The sequence below is a fragment of the Nycticebus coucang genome, chromosome 1 (genome assembly GCF_027406575.1).
Source record: "Nycticebus coucang isolate mNycCou1 chromosome 1, mNycCou1.pri, whole genome shotgun sequence".
Classification (NCBI taxonomy): domain Eukaryota; kingdom Metazoa; phylum Chordata; class Mammalia; order Primates; family Lorisidae; genus Nycticebus; species Nycticebus coucang.
The window spans coordinates 29,790,438-29,814,040 of record NC_069780.1 but is presented as its reverse complement, the minus strand read 5'-3'; the positions used below and the strand labels follow the sequence as shown (position 1 = coordinate 29,814,040).

Genomic DNA, 23,603 nt, shown 5'->3' with positions numbered 1-23,603 from the left:
AAGCAGCTGAGAAAAGAATCCCTGTTCAGTAATGGTGCTAGGAAAACTGGATAGCTACATGTAGAAGACTGAAACAGGATCTGCACCTCTCGCTACTCACAAAAATTAACTCATGATGGGAAAAGACTTAAACCTAAGGCATGGAACTCTTAAGAATTCTAGGAGAAAAATGTTGAGAAAACTTCTTATGATATCAACTTAGGAAAATAATTTATGAACAATATCCCTAAAACAATCACAGCAACAACAAAAATAAACAAATGGGACCTGATCAAATTAAAAAGTTTTTGCAGGCTCCGCGCTGTGCTCAGTGGTTAGGATACCCGCTAACTAGCGGGTTCAAACCCAGCCCGGGCCTGCTAAACACCAGTGACAACTACAATTAAAAAAACATATCCAGCCATTGTGGCAGGCACCTGTAGTCCCAGCTACTTGGTAGGCTTAGGAAAGAGAATCACTTAAGCCCAAGAGTTTGAGGTTGCTGTGAGTTGTGACACCACAGCACTCTACTGAGGGCGACATAGTGAGACTCTGTCTCAAAAATAAATAAATAACAAATAAAAGTTAAAAAAAATAAAAAGTTTCTACACAGCCAAGTATACAACAACAGAGTAAATAAAAAACAAAGGCTACTGAAATGTATTAATAGTAAATGTCTAATATGTGCCAGTGAATATTTTGGCATTTTATAAGCATTAATTTACTTTAACCTCATAATAATTCTATGCTCTTCTTATCCCATTTTGTACTGTGGTAAATGAGGCACCAATAAAATACATACATATTTGTACCAGTATGAATTGTAATAGCAGTAGCAACCAAAAGCATTACTGAGAAGGATTATTAACCAGGTAAAACCACTAAATGTAAATAAATAACAATGAGATTTTATTATCCAACTATTACAACAGTGAATTTCAGAACTATGTTCCAATCATGAATAAGTGTTATACATCTTGCCAAAGATGACTACCTAAAGGGTAACACTGATATGTTCTTCATATTTTATAAAAGCATATAACTTCATGGTTACATGTAGTTTTTAAGCTAGGGTCCTGTCTGTGGTATTTATGTTCCTCTTCACCTTTGCTGGACCCACATGTGGATACTTTACCTCTTTCATGTTTACATGGATGGAGCTGGAACATATTCTTCTTAGCAAAGTATCTCAGGAATGGAAGAAAAAGTATCCAAAGTACTCAGCCCTACTATGAAGCTAATTTATAACTTTCATATAACCCAACTATAGCCCAAGAATATGGGGAAAGGGCCAAGGGAGGGGAGGGGGAGGTTGGAGTGGAGGGAGGGTAATTGGTGAGGCCACACCTACGGTACATCTTAGAATGGGTACAGGCGAAACTTACTAAATGAACAACACAAATGTCTTCATACAATAACTAAGAAAATGCCAGGAAGGCTATGTTAAACAGTTTGATGAAAATATTTCAGATTGTATATGAAACCAGCACATTGTATCCCTTGACAGCACTAATGTACACAGCTATGATTTAATAATAAAAAAAAATGAAAAAAGAAATCTGAATTAGTTTCTTATTGCTGCTATAACAAGTTGTCACAAACTTAGTGGCTTTAAAACAACACAAATGTATTATATTTTTAGTTAGGAGATCGAATTTGGTTTCTTTTGCTTAAAATGAGGATATTGGCCTAGGGAAGAATCTATTTGCTTGCATTTTTCATCTTCTAGAGTCTTTCCAAGGTTCCTGGCTCAGGGCCCTGCTTCTCCATCTTTGAGCAGTGACACTGGTCTGAGACCTGATACTGCTATCTCTCTGGTCTTCCCTCTTCTGCCTCCTCCTTCTGTTTATAAGGACCTCTGTGATTATATTGGACCTATCTGGACAATCTATGATAATCTCCTCATCTCAGAGTAAAATGATTAGCAATCTTAATCCCATCTACAACTTTAATTCCCCTCTGCCATAGAAATTGACATATTAATAGATTTGGGGATTAGGCTACGGACATCTTTGGGGTACCATTTTTCTCTTTACCACACCATCAGAACCCTGCTTTCATCTCTAGCTCCCCCTAGTGTGAGAAAAAATGAGTTTACTTCAGAGAAACACCGTGGTTAAGAGACCCAGTTTTGAAGCCAGGCTGTCCTGGATTCAAAAATCTAGCTCCATTTTTCACTAACTACGTGGACTGAGCAAATAATTAATGTCTCTGTTCCTGGATTTCCCATTTGTTAAATGTGGATAACCCACCTATGAAATCAATGTTGTGAAAATCAGGGGAGATAAAATACTTCAAGCATTTATCATAGTACTTGACACCTGTAATCACTAAATTAAACTTTGTTTCAGAGTTCTGGAAAGTGAATCTGCTTTTGGAGAACAGCATTTGCCAAAGGGTGACATGCAATCTCCAGGAAACACAGTCACAGGAAGTTACAAGGGAAAGAGTCCGTCCCTCTGGATACTTATCAATCCTGCTGACTTCCAGGGTAACATCTCAGTTTGGACATTTTGTGACAACATGAGCTTCGACAATATCAAAGAGAGAGCTTTCTGCCCAGTGCCTATCCTTAGCCATAATTTTTTCAACACTATTTTATTTTCATCTGTACATTTGTATGGTTATTGTCTATTTATGGTGGGAAAGTTTCTCACTTACAGTAGTGATATGAAATACTCCTTTAAATTGTGTTACATTTAAGCTAAAAAAAAAAAAAAAGTGAGTCTAAGAAAAAAGTTTTTTAAACAACAGTACAAGTAGAGTAGCCCCAAATTGGGGAAGTTCTTAATGAGAATGACTGAAATTTGAAACACACTGTCCCAGGGGACTGTAGCCTGACTGCCTTCTGAAATGAGTGGTGCCTTTCTGGAACTGCAGTTATGCCTCAGCAGTCACCCACAGCAGCTAGAGAAAACGCATTACCTGTTGGTTACTCCTGCCAGCTAGTTCTCATGACTGAATTATGAAGACCTCAGCAAGCTGAGGGTCTTGAGTCATCTGATGTTCACTTAGGGTGGATATAAAATGAAATGGGGTTGTTCACCTTGTCTCCTTCCTATTTCACTCCAGTACAGTCCCTGAAGACTAGAGGCACCTTTTTGTCTATCTCTTGAGTGCAGCTTAGGAGATCAAGAATAAATGCTTGAAAAATAAATAAATGAGGGGTAACTGCCCTTGCATAAGGTTATGGAGGCTTTAGTGCACTCTTGAGGTATATCTTCGGTTCTAAATGCCTAGGAAAAACAAAAATTTCAGTTCTGTAATGTTTTACATTTAAGATAAGAGACAGTAATTGCATTGCTATTATGAATCAATATTTTCATGAATAATTACCGTGATCATCAATATACATGACACTGTCTAGGCATCAGACAGAATGCATGGCTCTGTTAGTGACAGAGCCAGGAGTCAGTCCTGGGCTAATTTGACTTCACACCCAGTACTACATATCTCTATGTTATTTAAAATGATTCAGTCTTCCTTTAGATTAAGTGATAATACTCTAATATGGAGAATTACATATTCATTTATACAATAAATCATTATAGAGTTTCCTTTTTTGTGCCGTTTTTAAACATCGTCTAATAGATTTCTATAGGGAGAAAGCAACATTGAAATGCAGTAGAATCTCCATAGTTGACCACCTCCTTACGTTGACCACCTCCCCAAGCTGACCTAATTTTCACAGATCAGACATGCCCACATGAACGTATCAGTACAGCAGGCCTAGTTCCATTGTTGACCACCTCTGTACGTTGACCAGTTTGTTACAGTCCCCTAGTGGTCAAATTATAGAGGTTCTCCTGTATTTACAAATGATATTTCACCAAATAACTATACAAATTTAACTTCAAAGTATATGCAAATATTAAATACGTGAAAGCTGCAAAATTGAACAAGTAAAACTACCAAAAGTGAATACAGGAAAATAAAACCTAGAAGTATACATAGCATACATTTTTCTACTTATTTTTTCAGCCTTTCTCACATATTTTCAATTATCTTCATGTATTATGTTAGAAGAAAAATAAAACGAAGTATATTAATCTTTTAGACACACATTGAAGACATTACATTTCATTTACCTTTATAGCCAAATCATAATATAATGTTTTGCTCTACTCGCCCCCAAAGATATTTTAATTTGCCAAATATTTTAAATTATATAAGGTTATAGAAATCTTAGTATAAATAACTTTTTGTTGTTAGATTAAAAGTTAATATAATATTGAAAATATCTTAAAATGATCTTTCTGTAAAAGGCTTCATGAATTTTTAAAATATTTTCATAATCAAAGGAAGCCCTCTGCAAACCAAACAATATGATAAAGATTGCCACAAGTAGGGTGCTAATCCAAAGGTGAATATAAGAACTCTGAGAATATTCACACATTTGGTATTCAGAATACCCCAGAATGAGGGCACTCAGAAATGGCTACAACTTTATCCTTTTCACAAACTTAATTACTATAGTGTCAGCACCTAACCAGCTAGCATCTATTAATGTGTTTATCTCTCCTTAACTGATGCTTGAGGTTATCCCTCTCTCTAAAGAGAATCCCATCTATTTAAGTAATGAAGTCATTGTCATATTAATATTGTTTTCTACATGGCCTGTTGAGTTAGTCAACCTCTCACATGTAAAATTAATTCTTCATCTAAATTACTTGCACTTATATCAGTTACTGTCATTTTAGGTAGAAAAATATCTCAATAATTATTTACTTGGATGACTCTTAACAGCCCATATGTTTGCTTCAAACATGTAGGGAGATTTTTTTCTTTTGCCTTATTCTTAGAAATTTATGTCTGTATGTATTTATTTACTCAATACATTTAGGGGTTACAAGTGGGGTTTGTTACATAAATGAATTGTACAGTTGTGAAGTCTAGGCTTTTAGAATGTGCATCGCCTGAATAGTGTACATTGTACCCATTAGGAAATTTTTCATCCCTCACCCATTTTCTACCCTCTCCTTTTTTAGTCTACTATATCACTCCATGTGACGATGTACATCCACAGGTTAGCTCCCACTTACAAGTGAGAATATGTGGTATTTGGTTTTCTGTTCCTGAGTTACTTCATTTAGGATAATGGTCCCCTGTTCCACCCAAGGTGTGGCAAAAGGCATTATTTCATTCTTCTCTACGGCTGAGTAGTATTCCATGGTGTATGTACACATAACACGTTTTCTTTCTCGAATCATTGGTTGATAGGCACACAGGGTTATTCCATATCTTTGCTATTATAAATGGCACTGTGATAAAAATTTGTATAGCGGTGTCTTTTTGATATAACAACTTCTTTTCCTTTGGGTAGATACCTAGTAATGGGACTGCTGAATCAAATCATGGATATTTTAATTCTTTAAGAAATCTCCATATTGTTTTTCATAGAGGTTAAATTAATTTAAATTGTTACCAACATTATAAAAATGTTCCTTTTTCACTACATCTAGGCCAATATCTACATTTATTTATTTATTTTTGCTTTTTAATAGTGGTCATTCTGAGTGGGGAAGGTCGTATCTTATGAAGGCTTTAATTTGCATTTCCCTGATGATATATGACATTTAGCATTTTTCATATGTTGACAACTTGTATATATTCTTTTGAAAAATGGCTGTACAAGTTCTTTTCCTGCTTTTTAATGGAATTATTTTTTCTTTCTTATTTGTTTGAATTCCCATTGATTCTGCTTATTAGTCTTTTGTGAAATATATAGTTTGTGAATATTTTCTCCTTTCATAATAAAAACCCTCAACGAGCTCAGCATAGAAGAAACATATCTCAAAATGACAAAAGTCATATGTGAGAAACCTACAGCCAACATTACAATGAATGGGGAAAGGCTGAAGGCATTAACTCTAATAACTGGAAGAAGAAAAGAATGCCCACTTATTCATCATAATACTGGAAATTCTAGCCAGAGCAATCAAGCAAGAGAAAGAAAGAAATGGAAATGAGGAACTCAAACCATCTCTGTTTGCTGTTACTATAACATTACACCTAGGAAAACCCTAAAGAATCCTCCAGACTTCTTCTGATAAATGAATTTAGTAAAGTCTCAGGTTACAAAATCAATATATACAAACCAATAGCATTTCTATATACCAATACCAGCTAAACTGAGAATCCAATCAAGAACTCAGCCCCATTCACAATAGCTGCAAATACCTAGGACTATACTAAACTAAAGAGGTGAAAGATCTCTATAAGAAGAACTACAAAACACTCAAGAGGGAAACTGTACGTAACACAAACAAACAGGAAAACATCCTATGCTCATGCATTAAAAGAATCAGTATTGTTATACTGCCGAAAGTAATCTATAGATTGAGTGCAATTCTCACCAAATACCAATGTCATTTTTTACAGAATTAGAAAAATGATCACATGGAACCAAAGAAGAGCCCAAATAGCCAAAGCAATCCTAAGCAAAAAGCAAAGCTGGAAGTACCACATTACTTGACTCATAATCATGTACTACATGGCAATAGTTACCCAAACAGCATGGTACTGGTATAAAAGTAGAAACATAGACAAGTGGAACAGAATAAAGAATCCAGAAATAACACCATATTGCTACAACCAACTGGTCATTGACAAAGCAGACAAAACATACCCTAGGAAAGGACATCTTATTTAATAAATAGAGCTGAAAAAGTTGGATAGCCCTATACAGAAGAAGGAATCTAGAATAGATTGCTATCCTCCACAACGTATAAACATTAACTCAAGATGAAGAAAAACTTGCAAAACTCTTCTAGATATTAAACTAGTCAAAGAATTTATGACTCAGACCCCAAAAGCAAATGTAACAAAAACAGAAATAGAGAAATGTGACTTAACTAAACTATAAAGCTCTGTACTGCAAAAGAAAAAAATCAAAAGACAATCTATAAAATAAGACAAGTGTGTTTCACTGACAAACATTTCCAATGTGGAAACAATCTGTTTATGCTTACTGGAGTCACATTGCTCTTAACTTTGGAACGTTTTGATGAAGGAAATCCCACTATTAAAACATGATGTGAAAAAAAAAAAACATGATGTGCTTTACATAGCTCATATAATGTCAGGTTTACAGAATCTAAAGTGTAAATGTCTTCATAATCATTTCATTAGTGAAGAGGCATACGTGCATTTTAACTGTATGAACACAACACACACTCAAAACAGTCTTTTTGTTTGTTTTTGAGACAGAGTCTTGCTCTGTCACCCTGGGTAGAGTGCGGTGGCATCATCATCTCTCACAGCAACTTCCAACTCTTGGGCTCAAGCAATCCTCCTGCCTCAGCCTCCAGAGTAGCTGGGAGTATAGGCACGCACCACCACACCCAGTTAGGTTTTCTATTTTTAGTAGCAATGAGGTCTCCCTTTTGCTCAGGCTGGTCTCCAACCCTTGAGCGCAAACGATCTACCAGCCTTGGCCTTCCAGAGTTCTAAGATTACAGTCACATACCCCCTGTACACTCAAAATATACAGTTGGCCCTTAAAGAATGCAGGAGGTAGGGGGACTAACATCCACTGCAGAGTTGAAAATTTGGATAGAACTTCTGACTCCCCCAAAACTTTACTAATAGCCTGATACTGACTGGAAGCCTTTGATAATACAAACTATTGATTAACACATATTTTATATATCGTATGTATTATACAACATATTCTTATAATAAAGTAAGCTGGAAAAAGAAAATGTTATTATGAAAACTACAAGGAAGAGAAGATACACTTACAGTTCTGTACTGTAGTTAGATGATCATCTCTCTGAAATGGCAGGCAACTGAAGTGACAGACCTCAATCTAGATTCTAGGGTGTCTATCAAGCAATTCAACTGTTTCTTATAATGTTATCATTTTGCTCTGCTTCTCAGCAGCACTTGTAGCATCACTGGTGGCTTTCATGTGGGTCCCATGGTGTTATTCAAGGTTGATGGTATTCCAGTAAACACAAGGAAAATTACATGAAAATTGCAAGAGATCACTTTTTCTTGCAATGTGCAATTTACTGGAGAGACAAATGGCTCCCATGAAGATGAGTACCAGCACATGGCATTTTAAGAGGATACTCTCAACACTTGAGCTCCCTGCAATAGAAATAGGAGGTGGCTGCGAACTTACAGTAGCGCAATACACACTATCCTTAATTTATACAGTTTTGACTTAATATTTAATCTTTACATTTGTTTACATTTCTCTCATAGGCAAATGGTACCTTGTGTGATCTCTAAGTGATGGTACACATAAGTTTTGATAAGATTTAATTTTTTATAATGTATTTGGGTATATTTTATGGTAGCAAATGATAAAACAGACTGATATCTACATATATTTTATGTATTCATGACATAACTTTTCCTTAATTTTTGATATTTCTAGTCTATGATCATTATAAAGTATTTTTTTTTTTTGAGACAGAGTCTCATGGTAGAGTGCCATGGCATCATAGCTCACAACAACCTCAAACTCTTAGGCTCAAGAGATTCTCTTGTCTAAGACTTGCAAGTAGCTGGGACTACAGGTGCCTGCCACAATACCTGGCTATTAATTTAATTAATTAACTAATTAATTAATTAATTTATCTATTTTTAGAGACAGGGTCTCGCTCTTCTCAGGCTGGTCTTAAACTCGTGAGCTCAAGCGATCCACCTGCCTTGGCTTCCCAGAGTGCTGGGATTACAGGCATGAGCCACCGCACCTGGTCTCAAGTATTTTCTAATTGTTGCTAAAAACTTTTCCAATATCAGTATTTTTAAAAATCCACATATAAGTGGACCATAGTTTTCAAACCCACGTTGTTCAAGGGTCAACCATACTTAGAATTCTTTATGGACTTTCCCAGTCCCATTTCATTCCCACGATTTACTTTCCCTCACAAATAACCACTTCATTTTCCTTTCATTTTCACTAGCACGGCCCACAGTCATCCCACCTGAATAGTTGGGATTAGTCATAAGGAATTAAAGAAATAAGCAAATTGCAGGTACCCTACTCAGCCTACCAATGCCATTTTCCTTACAGCCCCTTCGGTTTCTATTCCTTTAATTAGCTTCCCTCACTCTCACTCAGTCAAAATGTGTCCATAGGAGATGATCAGAACTTCATTTACACTGTGATACACATAGCACTAAATAAAAATACAGGTAAAAGCATATGAGAAATGAAAGAATCGCCCTCTCAAGAGCTATTTGCCATTTGCCTGAGGTGATAACTCTGTGCAGAAGAACTTATTTCTTTACTAAATGGTTAAATATATTTGTGAGAGGAGTGAGAGGAAATTGAAGATGCATTGTTAGATGCAGAATTCCTCACACACTGAAATATTTAATATTCATATTCAAAACATTTTATCAGAGAAAATTATTTCCAAGTAACATACAGTATATGTTACAGCCCATAGTTTGGGGAACTAATGGAATATGAGTTCAAGTATTTCAGGCACTGACCATCAGGTGAAAAAAGTATAATGTCCTACATGGCCACACTCACCAACTCACCTGGCGACAGCCGTGATAACTGTCAGTGAAAAAGCACCAGCTTTGCTCCAAGAATTACTATATGTTCTTGCATCTTTTGCTGATAAAAAAACATGAAGTACAGAAAGGTCTTGTAATGGAGTTAACTAAATGATGCATCTATTATATGCATCAGGCAAGAAAATGATTCCAAGGGGTATAAAGTAATAAATTACAATAAAAAATACATCCTAAGGAAAAGAAGAAATGTAATGTGCCTTAATTGCCAGCTTCTTAGCAGAACTGTCCTCTTTAAAAGGCATCTCTTTTTTCTTTCTTTTTAATTATAAATGCCTCCTAATTACCCATATGTAACTCAAAAATAGAAATTTGCTTGGAATATCTTTCTATCATTCTGATGACCTTTATAGATCTAGGTAAAACACTTCGGAGATTTATACCCTATATTACTTCAGACCTCATTTTAACAATTCTTAATATATCACTAAAGCTTTACTCATACAATTATATCAACTATATCCACTATTACTTTTACCTGTACAATGATACTAGAAATGCCTACATTACAAAAGTCATTAAGACCTTCTACTATAATCCAGTCCTTTTGTGTTTTATATGTATTGTTTTTGGTTTGGGGGGAAGAGTATAATATAGAATATGCCTGTGGTCTAAGCCTCCTTCAAGAAAAAGAACAATAGCCAGGGACTGTGGTGGGCACCTACAGTTTCAGCTACTCCAGAGGCTGAGGCAGAAGGATCACTTGAGTCCATGGATTTGAGGTTGCTGTGAACTATGATGACAACATTATGGCATTCTACCCAAGGCAAGAGAGTGAGACTCTGTATCATAAAAAAGGAACAAAAGGAGCAAGAGAAAGAGAAAGAAAAAGGAAGTGAAACAAAAAATTATTATTAAAAAGTGATAGCTAAGAATGAGAAAATTTATTTTCATTATCAAATTATCAAAATGAGAAATTATCAAAATGAGAAAATTTTCTTTATCCATTAACTATGTAATTTTGCACACAGTACCATATAACTTTTTTCATAGCAGATCATCAAGTTCGATCTGTAGTGAATACGCAGAGATACATGTGTTCAAAAAGTATAGTGTTCAACATAGCAATAAGAAAAATTAATCAGGAGAACTTCCAAGAACATTAATATATGGTTCAAGGCTCTAAGTTTTTTATGTATGTGACACGAGAAGTGCAGAGATTGAGCCACATAAGCACATTCCTTCTCATAAAAGTGAGAATTGAACACTACATCCTGCTGTACGTAATATTTGCCATTTTCTTTTTTTTTTTTTTTGTAGAGACAGAGTCTCACTTTATTGCCCTCAGTAGAGTGCCGTGGCATCACACAGCTCACAGCAACCTCCAACTCCTGGGCTTAGGCCATTCTCCTGCCTCAGCCTCCCGAGCAGCTGGGACTACAGGTGCCCGCCACAACGCCCGGCTATTTTTTTGTTGCAGTTTGGCTGGGGCTGGGTTTGAACCCGCCACCCTCAGTATATGGGGTTGGCGCCCTGCTCACTGAGCCACAGGCACCACCCATATTTGCCATTTTCTAAGCATCTGTTATGCTGTAGGCATTTTACATACAGAATTACATTTAGTCATCATGATGTTCCTATTAAATAAGAGTGTCATTCATCTGAGATATAAAAATTTTGATTTTAGAGCTGCTAAGTAATGTATTCAAAGTCATACAAAGTGGAAGATCTTATATTTGAGTTGGTACAGATAGAAATAGAGGAATAATCCGTCCAAAAACGTGAACCCAACTTGGGACATGAGTTATCTTTTAAAACCAATTTAGTTATATTTTTAATGTACATAAAACCAGAGTGGAGATTGGGAAATTTGTTTCACTGGGTCCGTAATACAAATAATAATCTTGACATACAGTAGAATCTCTGTAGGTTGACCACCTTAAGGACTGTGACAAACTAGTCTACCTACACAGGTGGTCAACATAAGGAACTAGACTGACTTCAGTGATGTGTGCGTGTACTTTACTTTCTTATACAACTTTTATTAGAGAATATCTGTATGAAATATATAATCAAAACACAGTAAAATCCTATCTACAGTATATTACAAAGTCAATAAATTTACTATTTTCTCATGTTTCTTTCTGGAAAAAGTCAAACTCGGTCTGTTTCTTATTCTTACTACAAACATAAGTATAGAAAGCACTCTCAATGCTGGCTACACCACTCAGTAAACCTGAGCATTTTTTTTGAGAGAAAATGATTTCAACTGCATTATCAGATGCCTGACATCCTCTTCTTTGGGAGTCTCTGCAATTTCTATACCATCTCCACTTGCTTCTTCCACTTCATCAGCACTTCATGCACTTTTACATTGGTCTGTACTTCAGTCAGTATCACTTGGAAAGTTGCTACCGGGTCAGGTTCATTCCAGGTTCATCATCCACTGCAAACAAACTTTTTTTTTTTTTTTCATTATTGGGGATTCATTGAGGGTACAATAAGCCAGGTTACACTGATTGCAATTGTTAGGTAAAGTCCCTCTTGCAATCCTGTCTTGCCCCCATAATGCAAACAAACTTTTAAAAATCTTCTCCTTTGAAATTACACAAAGGGAGCTGGACTGAGTGATGAGGCCAAAACATAGTGTTCTCCAGTTATAAGAAGTCCAGCTTCTTTGAAACACTCCAGTGCCACTTCTGGCTGAACTTTATACCAAGCAGAATTGATCCATAACAGCGCTGATGCAACAGACAAAGTTGCTTCCCCAGGAAGGCTACAGTTTGTGTTTAGTAATGACCCACTACAGGAGCTACTCTTGGTATTGCATTTTAAATGTTTTGATGATACTTTAGTTAAGAGGTTGGATTTTTGAGGTCATGTTTGGAGATGATTCACTTGCAGGTGGTCAGGACAGTTGTCTGTCAGCAGAATATATTGTTTTTTCTTTTTCATTTCTTGGTTGACACCCATTACTCACTCCTATCCACTGGATAGGGCACCAATTATCCACGTTCACTTGTTTGATCTCCAAGTGACAGGGAGGTCTGCAGGCTTCAGATTCCTGAATTCACGTGGCTTTGCTGATTTACCAATCACCAAAGGCATCAGTTTCTCTCCAGTTGAGCTAGTGCAAAGTAGAACTAGGAAATGTTCTTTGGAAAGTTTTCCACTCTTACATTTGTCATACTTTATAACAAGGATCCTATAAGGCATCTCCTTGAAAGAGAGTCCATATGTGTCAATGTTAAAGATGTATTAATCTTTGAAGGCTCTGGCAAAACCTAGGAACTTTTTGATGAACTCCTCCACAATTTCTACCGGAACTACATTGCATTTACCACAAAGACTTTCTGGTAGATCTTTTGTAACCATATTCTTGAGCAAATCTCTTGATGCTTGGAAATCTGCCACTCCTAATTCTTTAGCAACTTCTTGGATCATTGGCCTGGAGAGTCAGCATTAACTGCCCTCATTTGTTTGAACCAGCTTAATGTGGCTTCATTGACTTCAAGAAGGGAAGTTTTCCTGCTTTTCTGCTATAGGTCTCTGTTTTCCTTACCATATCTCTCCAAGTACTCATGTTTACATTTTTGGATGTTTCTGACCATAGTCTTGCCAACACCAAAATATTCTGCCATCTTTCTTTGGTTGCTGCTTTCCAGAAAATGGAGATAAACCTTTTCCTTTTAAGCACTTTGAGTTTTTTCAATTCCATGATGTTTTTTATTAATAACTGTAAAAATTTTCTCAGTAATTGTAGGATGTACCTATAATTCAGACCAGTTCTTCACATTGAAAAAAACTTCTACTACATGTGATAAAGCATAGAACATTAGGCCTAATCCAACTTGTGGTGATAATAATACATGAAAAAACAACTTGCACTAAAATAAAGAAACATAATTTAAGGCCACAACTCATATATTCTAACTCTTGGTGTAGAGTAGATTCAATGCATTAAGTTATAGAAGATAAATACCATCCAAAGAGTCAAGATACAACTTACAGAGTTGGTCAATATATAGAGGTAAGTCTTCCATTGACAATATGTGATGCATGTCCAGTCTATGAAAATTAGGTCAACCTAAGGAGTTGGTCAATGTAGGAAAGTTGCTCAGGTTGGTCTCAAACTCCTGAGCTCAAGCAATCCACCAGCCTTGGCTTCCCAGAGTACCAGGATTATAAGTATGAGCCACCACGCCCCACTGGTTCTACTGTATTTTAAATTGAAATTCTATATGCATAATGAAAGTTATATTTTAAATTCCTTCAAAAGGCATTAGATTTTAAAATTTTTAATATCTTACACACTTTAATGCTAATAAAAATAGATGGACTTTTTCCCCATAATTTCAATGCAGACAATTTCCAATAATGCTTAATGACACAAATTTTGTGATAGAATTTAAATGGGAAGACATTTTAAATATTTAAATATTTAAAATATATTTTCTATATTTAAAATAAATATTTTATTTATATTTATTTTTTCTATATTTAAAATAAATATTTTAAATATAGGAAACAATACTGTGTTATATTCATTCACATAACTATGTTGGAAAGTTCAGCCTTCATGAGTTGTAACATGAGTGAGTGGAAAGTTTCATTGACTTTAAATAAACTAAGTTACTATATATTTCTTCCATAACCTGTGATATTTTTATGAACAGGATTTTCTACACAGATTAATCCAATAGAATATTTACTAATATATCAAGGTAAATACTCTCTTAATTAATTGACACATCTCATTCCTGACACCACTCACTTGTCAGGGTCCAAGACTGGCCAGGTTTCAGCCCGGCTTAACTAGGTTCTGGACACAGACCACTAAGTTACCTTGCTCAGGTCTGTTAGGTGCATGAGGGCTATCTACTTTAGCTGGAGAGAGAGAGTCTTAGAGAGAGTAAAGCAGTCTTCTTAGAATAGATAGATCTCAGTCTTTAGCAGAGCTTGGTAATCTTCAGCAGAGAGACACCGTGCTGGTGTTCTGCAGGCATAAGAAGAGACAGAGTCAGAGTAAGCGAGTCCGTGATAAAATGCGCATGCCCCCAACTGCCTTCTCCTCCAGCCTAATATAAGGCTGATCTCATGCCTCTCAATGCCACAGGTGTAGAGACTGCCAATTCACCACTGCTTTCATCTCGTGAGCTCTCATGCTTGTTAGGAGAGCTAAATCCTTCTCCATGCCCTTTCCACCAAAGTGTTCCATTATTGAGCTATACAGGTGTTTCTTATAACTCTCACTCCTCCTGGCCACAGGCTATACGGGCTGCTACAATTAATATATAAATATAATTTATTTCCAATGGAATAAAAGGCAACCATTTTTATTGATAAAGATCCATCAAATGTGAGGTGGCTCAGGAACCAGCAACTCTTGGTTGGGACACTTGTGTATTCCAGTTGTAGACAACTGGGTCAGTGCCTTTCTAATTCCCTCACTTCCTGATGGTGATAAAGGCAGTAAATCTCTCTAATAGACTGGTCAGGAAAATTACTCCTAGTATCCTAGCCTAAACATTGTTACCAAACCTCCATGTTAATTTAAAGCACTAATGCCCTACATTAAATTTCCTTCAACTTAAAATTGTTAACTGCTTTCTATTATGTGCTTGTAAACGATGCGTTATGCATCCCAATTGTTTTATGAACATAAGTAGATAAAATAATCCTTACATGCAAGTAAAAGAAGGAGGGACAAATGCCTAATAATAGCCAAGAAAATTATGGAAAAGAAGATTTCTTGTGATAACTTTCCTTAACAGATATTGGCTTTGAAATAAACTAATACATTAGTATAACAGAATAGAGAGTTTAGAAAACAGACTCTGGAAAATATAAAACATTGCTATTTAGCAAATGTGGTATGTCAATTCATTGAGGAGGTTTGGTTTATTTAATATGTGCCAATTTTTTTCAACCAGCTGCCCTAAGTTTAAAATATTAAGTTGGATTCTTCTTCATGCAATACACAAAAATAAATTCAAGGCATATTATATATTCAATTATAAAAACTAAAATCTCAGGAAAAATGTAGAAAACTACATGTGTAATATAGAGGTTGGAAAGAATCCTTCAGTCAAGACAGGAAACAGCTATAAAAAAAGGACAGGCATAATTGACATGAGAGTTAAAAAATATTCAATGGCAACAAATATTATAATCAAAGTCATTTAACAAATGATTAAGAAAAAATATTTCTGATGCATAAATATTGCATCACAAGATATTGACTTAAGGAAAAAATTTATGAAGAAGACTTCAAAAACTTTTAGGTTTTCAATACATAAGGTGATCTTACAAATTTAACAAAAGACACAAAGAACTATAGGTAAATAATATGAGTATGTAACACAGAGAAAAACAAACCCCAAAGCCAAAGAAATATATGAACAACACTCCCAATGAATATAGATGCAAAAATTCTCAATAAAATGCTAGCAAACTAGATACAGCTGCACATCAGAAAAATAATCCACCTTGACTAGGTGGGCCTCGTCCCAGAGATGAAAGGATGGTTCAACAAATGCAAATTTATAAATACAATTGATCACATAAACAGAAGCAAAAATAATGACTATATGACCCTCCCAACTGATACAGAAAAAGTGTTTGACAAAATTCAACACCCTTTTATCATAAGAACTCTTAAGAAAGTAAGCATAGATAGAACGTACCTGAAAAATTTAAAAGCCCCATATATGACAAATGCACAACCAACATCATACTGAATGGGGAAAAATTGAGAGCATTCCCCTCTTTGAACCAGAACCAGATAAGGTTGCCAATGTCAGCCATCTTTTTTATTCAATACAGTGTTGGAAGTCCTAGCCAATGCGATTAGGGAAGAGAAGGAAATCAAGGGTATCCAAATGAGGAAAGAAGAACTTAATCTATTGCTCTTTCATAATAATATGATATTATATCTAGGAAATCCCCAAAATTCTGCCAAGAGACTCCTGGAATTGATAAATAAATTCAGTGAACTCTCAGGTCACAAAATCAATGTACACAAATGAGTAACATTCCTGTATACCAACAGCAGTCAATCTGAGAATCAAATCAAAGACTCCATACTTTGCACAACAGCAGCCCCCAAAATAAAATACCTAGGAATATATTTAAGCAAGGAGGTGAAAGACCTCTACAAGAACTACAAAACACTAAGGATATAAACAGATGGAGAAACATAACACGCTCTTGGATCAGTGGAATCAACATTGTTAAAGTGTCCATACTACCCAAAGTGATTTACAGATTCAATGTAATCCCCATTAAAATACCAACATAATTTTTCACTGATCTGGAAAAAATTAATCTTCTTCACAGGGAACTGAAAGAGAACCTGTGTAGCCAAAGCAACCTTAAGCAAAAATGAATTAGAAGACATTGATCTGCCAGACTTCAAGTTACACTACAAGGCTATTGTAACCAAAAAAGCATGGTACTAGCACAAGGACAGAGACACAGACCAATGAAACAGAGAACACAATACAGATATAAAACCATCAGTATACAGACAACTAACTGATCTTTGACAAAGCAGACAAAAATATACACTGGGAAAAAGAATTCCTATTCAGTACAGGGTGCTGGGGACAGTGGATAACCACATGTAAAAGACTGAAATACAATCCATATCTTTCATCACTCATAAAAGTCATTTTACTATGGATAAGAGATGTAAGAAACTATAAGAACTCTAAAAGAAATGTTGGGAAAAAACTCTCACAGATGTTGCCCAGGAAAAGAATTTATGAAGAACTCAAAAGCAATCACATCAACAACAAAAATAAACAAATGGGACCCGATCAACTTAAACATCTTCTGCACAGCCAAGGAAACAATCAATAGAGTGAGTGGGCAATCTATAGAATGGGAGAAAATATTTGCATGCTATACACCCAATTAAGAGCTGGTAACAAAACTCTACAATGAACTCAAACAAATCAACAAGAAAAAAATTGAAAAAAAAAACATTAAAAAATGGGCAAAAGACATGAACAGAAGCTTTTCAAAAGAAAATAAAACTAATGGCCAACAGACATATGACAAATGTGCAAAGTCTCTAATCATCAGGGAAATACAATTTGAAACTTTATCACCTAACTCCCGTGAGAAGGGCTTATATCAAAAAGTCCCCAAACAACAGATACTGACCTTCATGCAGCACACTCTTGGTGTAACCGCAAACTAGTACAACGTCCATGGAAAGTCGTATGGAGATACCTCAAAGAACCAAAAGCAGGCCTGCCATTTGATCCAGCAGTCCCACTATTATTTACCAAAAAGAAAAAAAGCCATTGTATCAAAAAGACACTTGCACTTGAATAGTTATGCAACACAGTTCGCAATTGCAAAGATGTGGAACCAACCCAAGTGCTCTTCAGTACATGAACGGATTGACAAAATGTAGTCTACGTATACATAGTGAGCCACCTTTACCAGTTTAAAAAAGCATTCATAGATGAAAGAACACAATGAATTAGTAAATACTTTCATATAATTATACTAAATGATACAACTTTTTGTCCAGAGGTGGCAGTACTCCTCTGATGCTGTCATTTATCAAGTCATGTGATGTCCATTTCATATGAATTCAAATTAGGAACATAATAAATAGAATCTTTTATAAGAAGCCAGAGTTTCCACTGGTCTTGATGCTATACATATATATATTTTTTTTTTTTTGTAGAGACAGAGTCTCACTTTATCACCCTCGGTAGAGTGCTGTGGCATCACAGCTCACAGCAACCTCCAACCCCTGGGCTTAGGCGATTCTCTTGCCTCAGTCTCCCGAGTAGGTGGGACTGCAGGCACCTGCCATGATGCCCCGCTATTTTTTTGTTGCAGTTTGGCCAGGCCTGGGTTTGAACCTGCCATCCTCAGGCCGGCGCCTTACCCACTGAGCCACGGGTGCCACCTGCTATATTATTTCTTGGAAAGTTAAACAAGACCCATGACTACTAAGAAATGAGAATGGTGATCCTGACCAAAAGATGAGCCTTTATTCTCAGCATGTCACAGACAGAAAATGAGTCATATAGTAAATGAAATTCCAAGTCAGAGACTATTCTTGTACTTTTAGTACATCTATACAATGTGGCACATATATAAAAAATGAGGGAATGGGAACTATTAATATGGAGAAGAGTCAGAGGAGTTTAAAAGAAAGGAATATATGACATTTAGTGTGATAAAACACAATGTATTTTAGTGCAGTGGCATAAAGGAAATCTTCCAAAAGGCCATGAGGCATTTATGAATCACTTCTCATAATTACAAAGGGAAGTCACCTTTTAGTTCCATATATTTTCTGATATTTTTCATCAATGTCTACAATAAAACTTAGATGCCATTCTTCATATTTAAAAGAGAAAAGAATTACAAAGCCAAATAAGAACTTAGTTTTACAATAATAACTCCTGTCATGTTTGCCCTTTGTCCTCTTGACAGCTGTTTCCAAAATCACTGTTAAGATATTCTATAATCTATGAAAAATATAATAAAATAGCAACTTTAACTTAGATAATTAGGTAACAGCCATTTAAACTCTTAAAACATGGCTTTTAGATGTACATGTATTAGGCAAGAATAACAATGGTCTTCACTTTGCATTGAAATTCTATTTTAACCTAGCAGTAAATATTTTAGCAAAATAGATTCTTCATCCTCTTCTAAATTGAAATATTCCACAATTTTGTGTTTGATGCTTATTCTTTCACCTATATTTATGCATTTAAACTGAGTCAAAACTGGTACTTTACGATAGCAGAAGACAGAGCATTCTCTCATTTTGTAATGACAGATATAAATTCCTATTTTATTCTTTCCTGTAACTGGTATATCTCACACCCTTTTAGTCAGTCTATCCTTTGTTCTTCTCATGTCAATTCTTTTTCTTCTCCTCTCAGAACTATTAACCACGATATTTCCCCAGTGATACAGCAATGCCTCCACACAGGGAGCCATACCTCCTATTTTCTTTTTTTATATGAGAGCTTGATTATTTCGTCATTAGGTCATCTCCCAAGTCAGTATCAGATAATCTGTATGAGGTAGTTTCTCAGTAGAAACTCTGGCTTATAAATGTAAATATAACACTATTGATCAATGGCCTAAAAATTAAAATAACTAACATATCTGAAGCAATTACTATTTGTTTTTAAACCATGAAAAGGACTTCACCTGCATTTTATCTTTTAATACTCAACACAACTTTCAAATAAATGTTACTGTGCTCCTAGATTTTGCTTTTTAATAAACAAACAAGAAATGAGAGACTTATTTATTTATCTGAGCTTATAGATCAGATAAATAACGAAGCTGGGACTGGATCTGAGGCAGGATGAGTCCAGAGGCATTATATGTAGGACAGGATCATCTATAATATGTCCTTAGATGTAGGAGAAAAGGTCCAATGGTAACTTCGAACATGCTGATGTTTAAGCTTGCTATCTTCAGTAATTGTGTACTTCAGTATCATTCCATATTAAAATTAAAAAACTCTAAAAACACTCTCTCTCTTAAAGAAAAAAAAGTCTCAGCACAAGTGACCTTATCACAAGCTTTCCAGACTGAAGAAAGCAAGTTTTTCATCCATCAGTACCAAACCAGAGTATATCCTTAGTAGGACAAATCTAGGTTGTTAGGCATGTTGAAAAATTTCAGGCAAAGCAAAAACCTTCCAATCTTTAGGAACTTCAAGACAAAGAGGAGAGACTTAAACTAACTCTGCTCCTAACAAGCTATATACAAACATCGGCACATGATGTGACAAGATACTTGCTAGTTCCACCCTTTCACGCTTTCTGTTTTTTAAACAAGTCATTTATTTAACTTGTATCAGAGGCATCAAATAATATCAGTAAAAATACAAAAACTATAGGGTGGAGAATAATCTGTGCTTTAATCAATGAGCAATCACTCCTTAGTGAAGGTAGCAGTTAAAATTAAAATGTAAAATTCATTAGTTTTGGAATACAGTAGAAAGAACCTCTCTTTTGGACACTGGTAGGTAGTACCTTGTTAATCATAAACCAAAAAATAGATATATTCTAAATGAAAATTTGATCTATTGTGCACCATTTTTACTTTGTTTTAGAACTGAGTATTCCATCTTTTCTGCTTCCATTAAAGGGCATATTGGACACTCAACAGTTAATAGACCTCTCCGATGGCAGCACAGAGCTTGTGTAGCAGTAAGTTCTACCTATCATTAAAAATAGTAGACATGAAACTGTGTTCACCTAGTTACTCTTATTCCTACACAATTCTTGTGAAGGAATAAAAGGTCATTAATGAGTTGACGAATATGTGATCTTCAGAGAGTCCCTAGTTCCTGGAGTGGGGGCAAGGCACTCAGTGATCAGCTTGCTCTCTCTAAAATGAGGCAGCCGGACCCCTAACATGCCGCAGTAAGCTAGCATCTATGCTGTGTGAGGAGGTATGTCAAAGGAGAGAGCTTTCCAGTTAACTAAAATGAATTAATAAAAAACTAGATGATTCCTCATATCCAGAAAATGGACATGGAATGATGTCAAAAGGCGATTCATTATAAGAAAAGTTTCATTGAAAGAAAGTAACTGACACAAATGATAAATATCACATTGACAAGGACCAAAGAGGATGGGGAAACAGTGGCGAGGAACAAAAATAATCAAAATGATATAGAAGTTGGTTCACCTCACTCCAGAGTTGTTCACACAGCATGTGCCTCCAAGGGTTACTTGAAAATCAAGTGAAACAAAAGCCATTTTCTGGCTGTGTTCAATGTAGTTTGAACTAAATTGTTAAATTGAAATTAGCTGAACGTTCTAAAGACATGGCTGGCTTATTTTTAGATGCTAGCAAAGGCAGCTCTGTTGCAGACCCTCAAAAGTCAAAGCCACAGTGTTTAAGAATATCACTGCACAATGTTTAAAAATATTAACACATTCAGATACCACATGCTCTAATTTCTTTCTTGTCATTTCCATTGTCATGAATGCACTTCCCATTCTAACTGAAAGCAACTTTAAAAATCTATTTATTAAAAATACACTAGCCAAGAGAAGCCAAAATTACATTACCTGGAAAAAGCTAGTAATCTATAAGAAATTTAATTCTAGTTAGCAAATTAAAAGAATTTCATCAACATGTATTTTTATTGCCTTTCTACCACAAACATCAGTAACATTAATACTTTTTTTTAATTTCTAATCTAAACACTTTTTCTAAAGCAATCTGCCAATGCATTTGAAATCCTTAAAAAGGGACTGAATATAACTTTCTTAATGTCTAATTGAGAAAAGTAGATGTATTTATTTATTCAACCAAAATTGACTATTCTCCTTGGTAAAGCCCACGGAGCGGGAGGCGGTGGCAGGAGTCTGCGCAAACTAAGCAGCCCGCCCCAGATGCAGGTCCCGTCCAGCGCAGCAGGTTCCCGGGTCACTTTTGTTAGGCCAGGCCGCTTTCGCTATGTTTGTAGAACTTGCGAACAGGCGCAATGCTGAAAACCCCTTCCAGAGTGACCGTAGAAACTCCAGGACCCTGTCTCGGTGCCCTGGAAAGTCTCAGACCCTCAGAAGTGGCGGACTCCGGCGGCTGCCCGCCGGGCCGGCCTGTACCCGGAGCGCGCTCGGACTCGTCCGGTGCAGACTCCCCTGCAGAGAAGCGGGGACGCCGCCGTCGGGGCTGCCGCGCCGGAGCACAGGACAGCGCCGCTGGTTTCGGTGGCCCCAGCGCAGGGTGTCTAACGACGGCCCCTCGTCTCCGCAAAGCCCTAACGCCGTCCCGCCGGCTCCCCGTCCAGCCCCGGACGCACGACCCACCTGGGGGCGCCGGGCCGCAGGGGGTCCGGGCGGCCGTGCCAGCCCCTCTGCCGGGCGCCGCGGGCAGCATGGTGGCCGCTGCAGCCGAGAGCCTGCGCGCTCGGGCCGGAGCTTCTCCGCGAGCTCTGCTCTCCGTCCTCGCCTCTTCTCCCCACAACCCGCTCGCCACCCGGGGCAGCTGTGGCCAAGGTCTCAGGAAGCTCAGCCCCTGGGCTCAGGCCGCAAGACCAGGGCTCGGCTTTGCTGGGCGCTCTGAGGAAGTGAAACTACTCTGGGGCTTGCTCTTGCGTCGGTTTTCAAAAAGCGGCCTTGGTTTCTCACACACTCCGCGCCTGTTCCCTTCTCATCTTTTCGCCCAGGATGTCTTAGGGACCATGTTACTACTTATCGCAGTGTCTCTTCTTGTTCCATTCCAGGCCCTCGATGCTGTCCCCACTCCAGGCAGACTCAGGGGATACCTGAAGCTGACATTTGCTGGAAAGAGGGAATAACATAGCTCTACCGATAATAGAGAGAAGTAAAGAAGTACATAGGATTGTAATGTTTTTAATTTTCCGTTTTACCCAGACTTTCTAGGCTAGGTTTACAAATTGAAAAGTGATTTTTAAATTACATATAAAACGTATTTGCTAATTCTGCTCCAAAAGTGCTTCCAATAAAAAATTAGTTCATGCATCATATTAGCCTTCCCAAACAGGAGCTCTTTGTATATTTTAAAGACTAAGGTATACCAAAGGAATTGTCCCAGAGGCTTAAAAGAAATTCCTTTTCTCAAGGATCTCTAAACTGGTCATTTAACTTTTGAAGTTGAAAATGTTTTCGAAGATGGATTTGAAGATTTGGTAACAAGGCATGGTTTAAGTATCTCTCTTCCCTTTCTTTTAAAAGAAACCTAAAAGGAAAACTTGCTTAGCAACTGTTTTTCCTCACACAGTCTTTTTAGGGAATGCTATAAATATCAAGTATCAAAGACAATGTTAACTTTTCTTACATAACTGAACTTGTCATTAGAACTGTATAATGTAATGTAGAAAATGGAGAAATATGTGAGATGTCAGAAAAATTTGAAAGCTATTATAGGTATATCTATCTGCTTTCCAATAGTTCTTTTAACATCATTATTAATTTTAACTTGGTTTCCTGAATTCAAAATAATGTAGCAAAAGATCTTATTTAATTTATGAAAAAGTTATCCTATTGACAGGTATATTGTCTTTTATAGATGCCTGTAGCACAGACGAGTTCTGAAATTGGTGACTGTTATAGCAGGCATAGTGTTCAATCCTCCATACCCCTGCTTACCAAGACACATCAATATAT

General features: G+C 36.5%; 1 protein-coding gene across 3 annotated transcripts in view; it reads right to left on the bottom strand.

The window, feature by feature from the left end:
* BANK1 (B cell scaffold protein with ankyrin repeats 1) overlaps positions 1–22,515 on the bottom strand; it is a 282,885-nt gene extending 260,370 nt beyond the window's left edge. Inside the window, exon 1 of one of the 3 annotated variants that reach the window (XM_053557383.1) lies at positions 22,284–22,515. In XM_053557383.1, the coding sequence (XP_053413358.1) occupies positions 22,284–22,353 (70 nt within the window). In that variant the 5' untranslated portion in view covers positions 22,354–22,515. Of the gene's footprint in view, positions 1–17,628; positions 17,717–22,283 lie in introns of those variants that run through there. The other 2 variants (XM_053557456.1, XM_053557534.1) reach the window with 2 other exon arrangements.
* Positions 22,516–23,603: the final 1,088 nt, after the last annotated feature.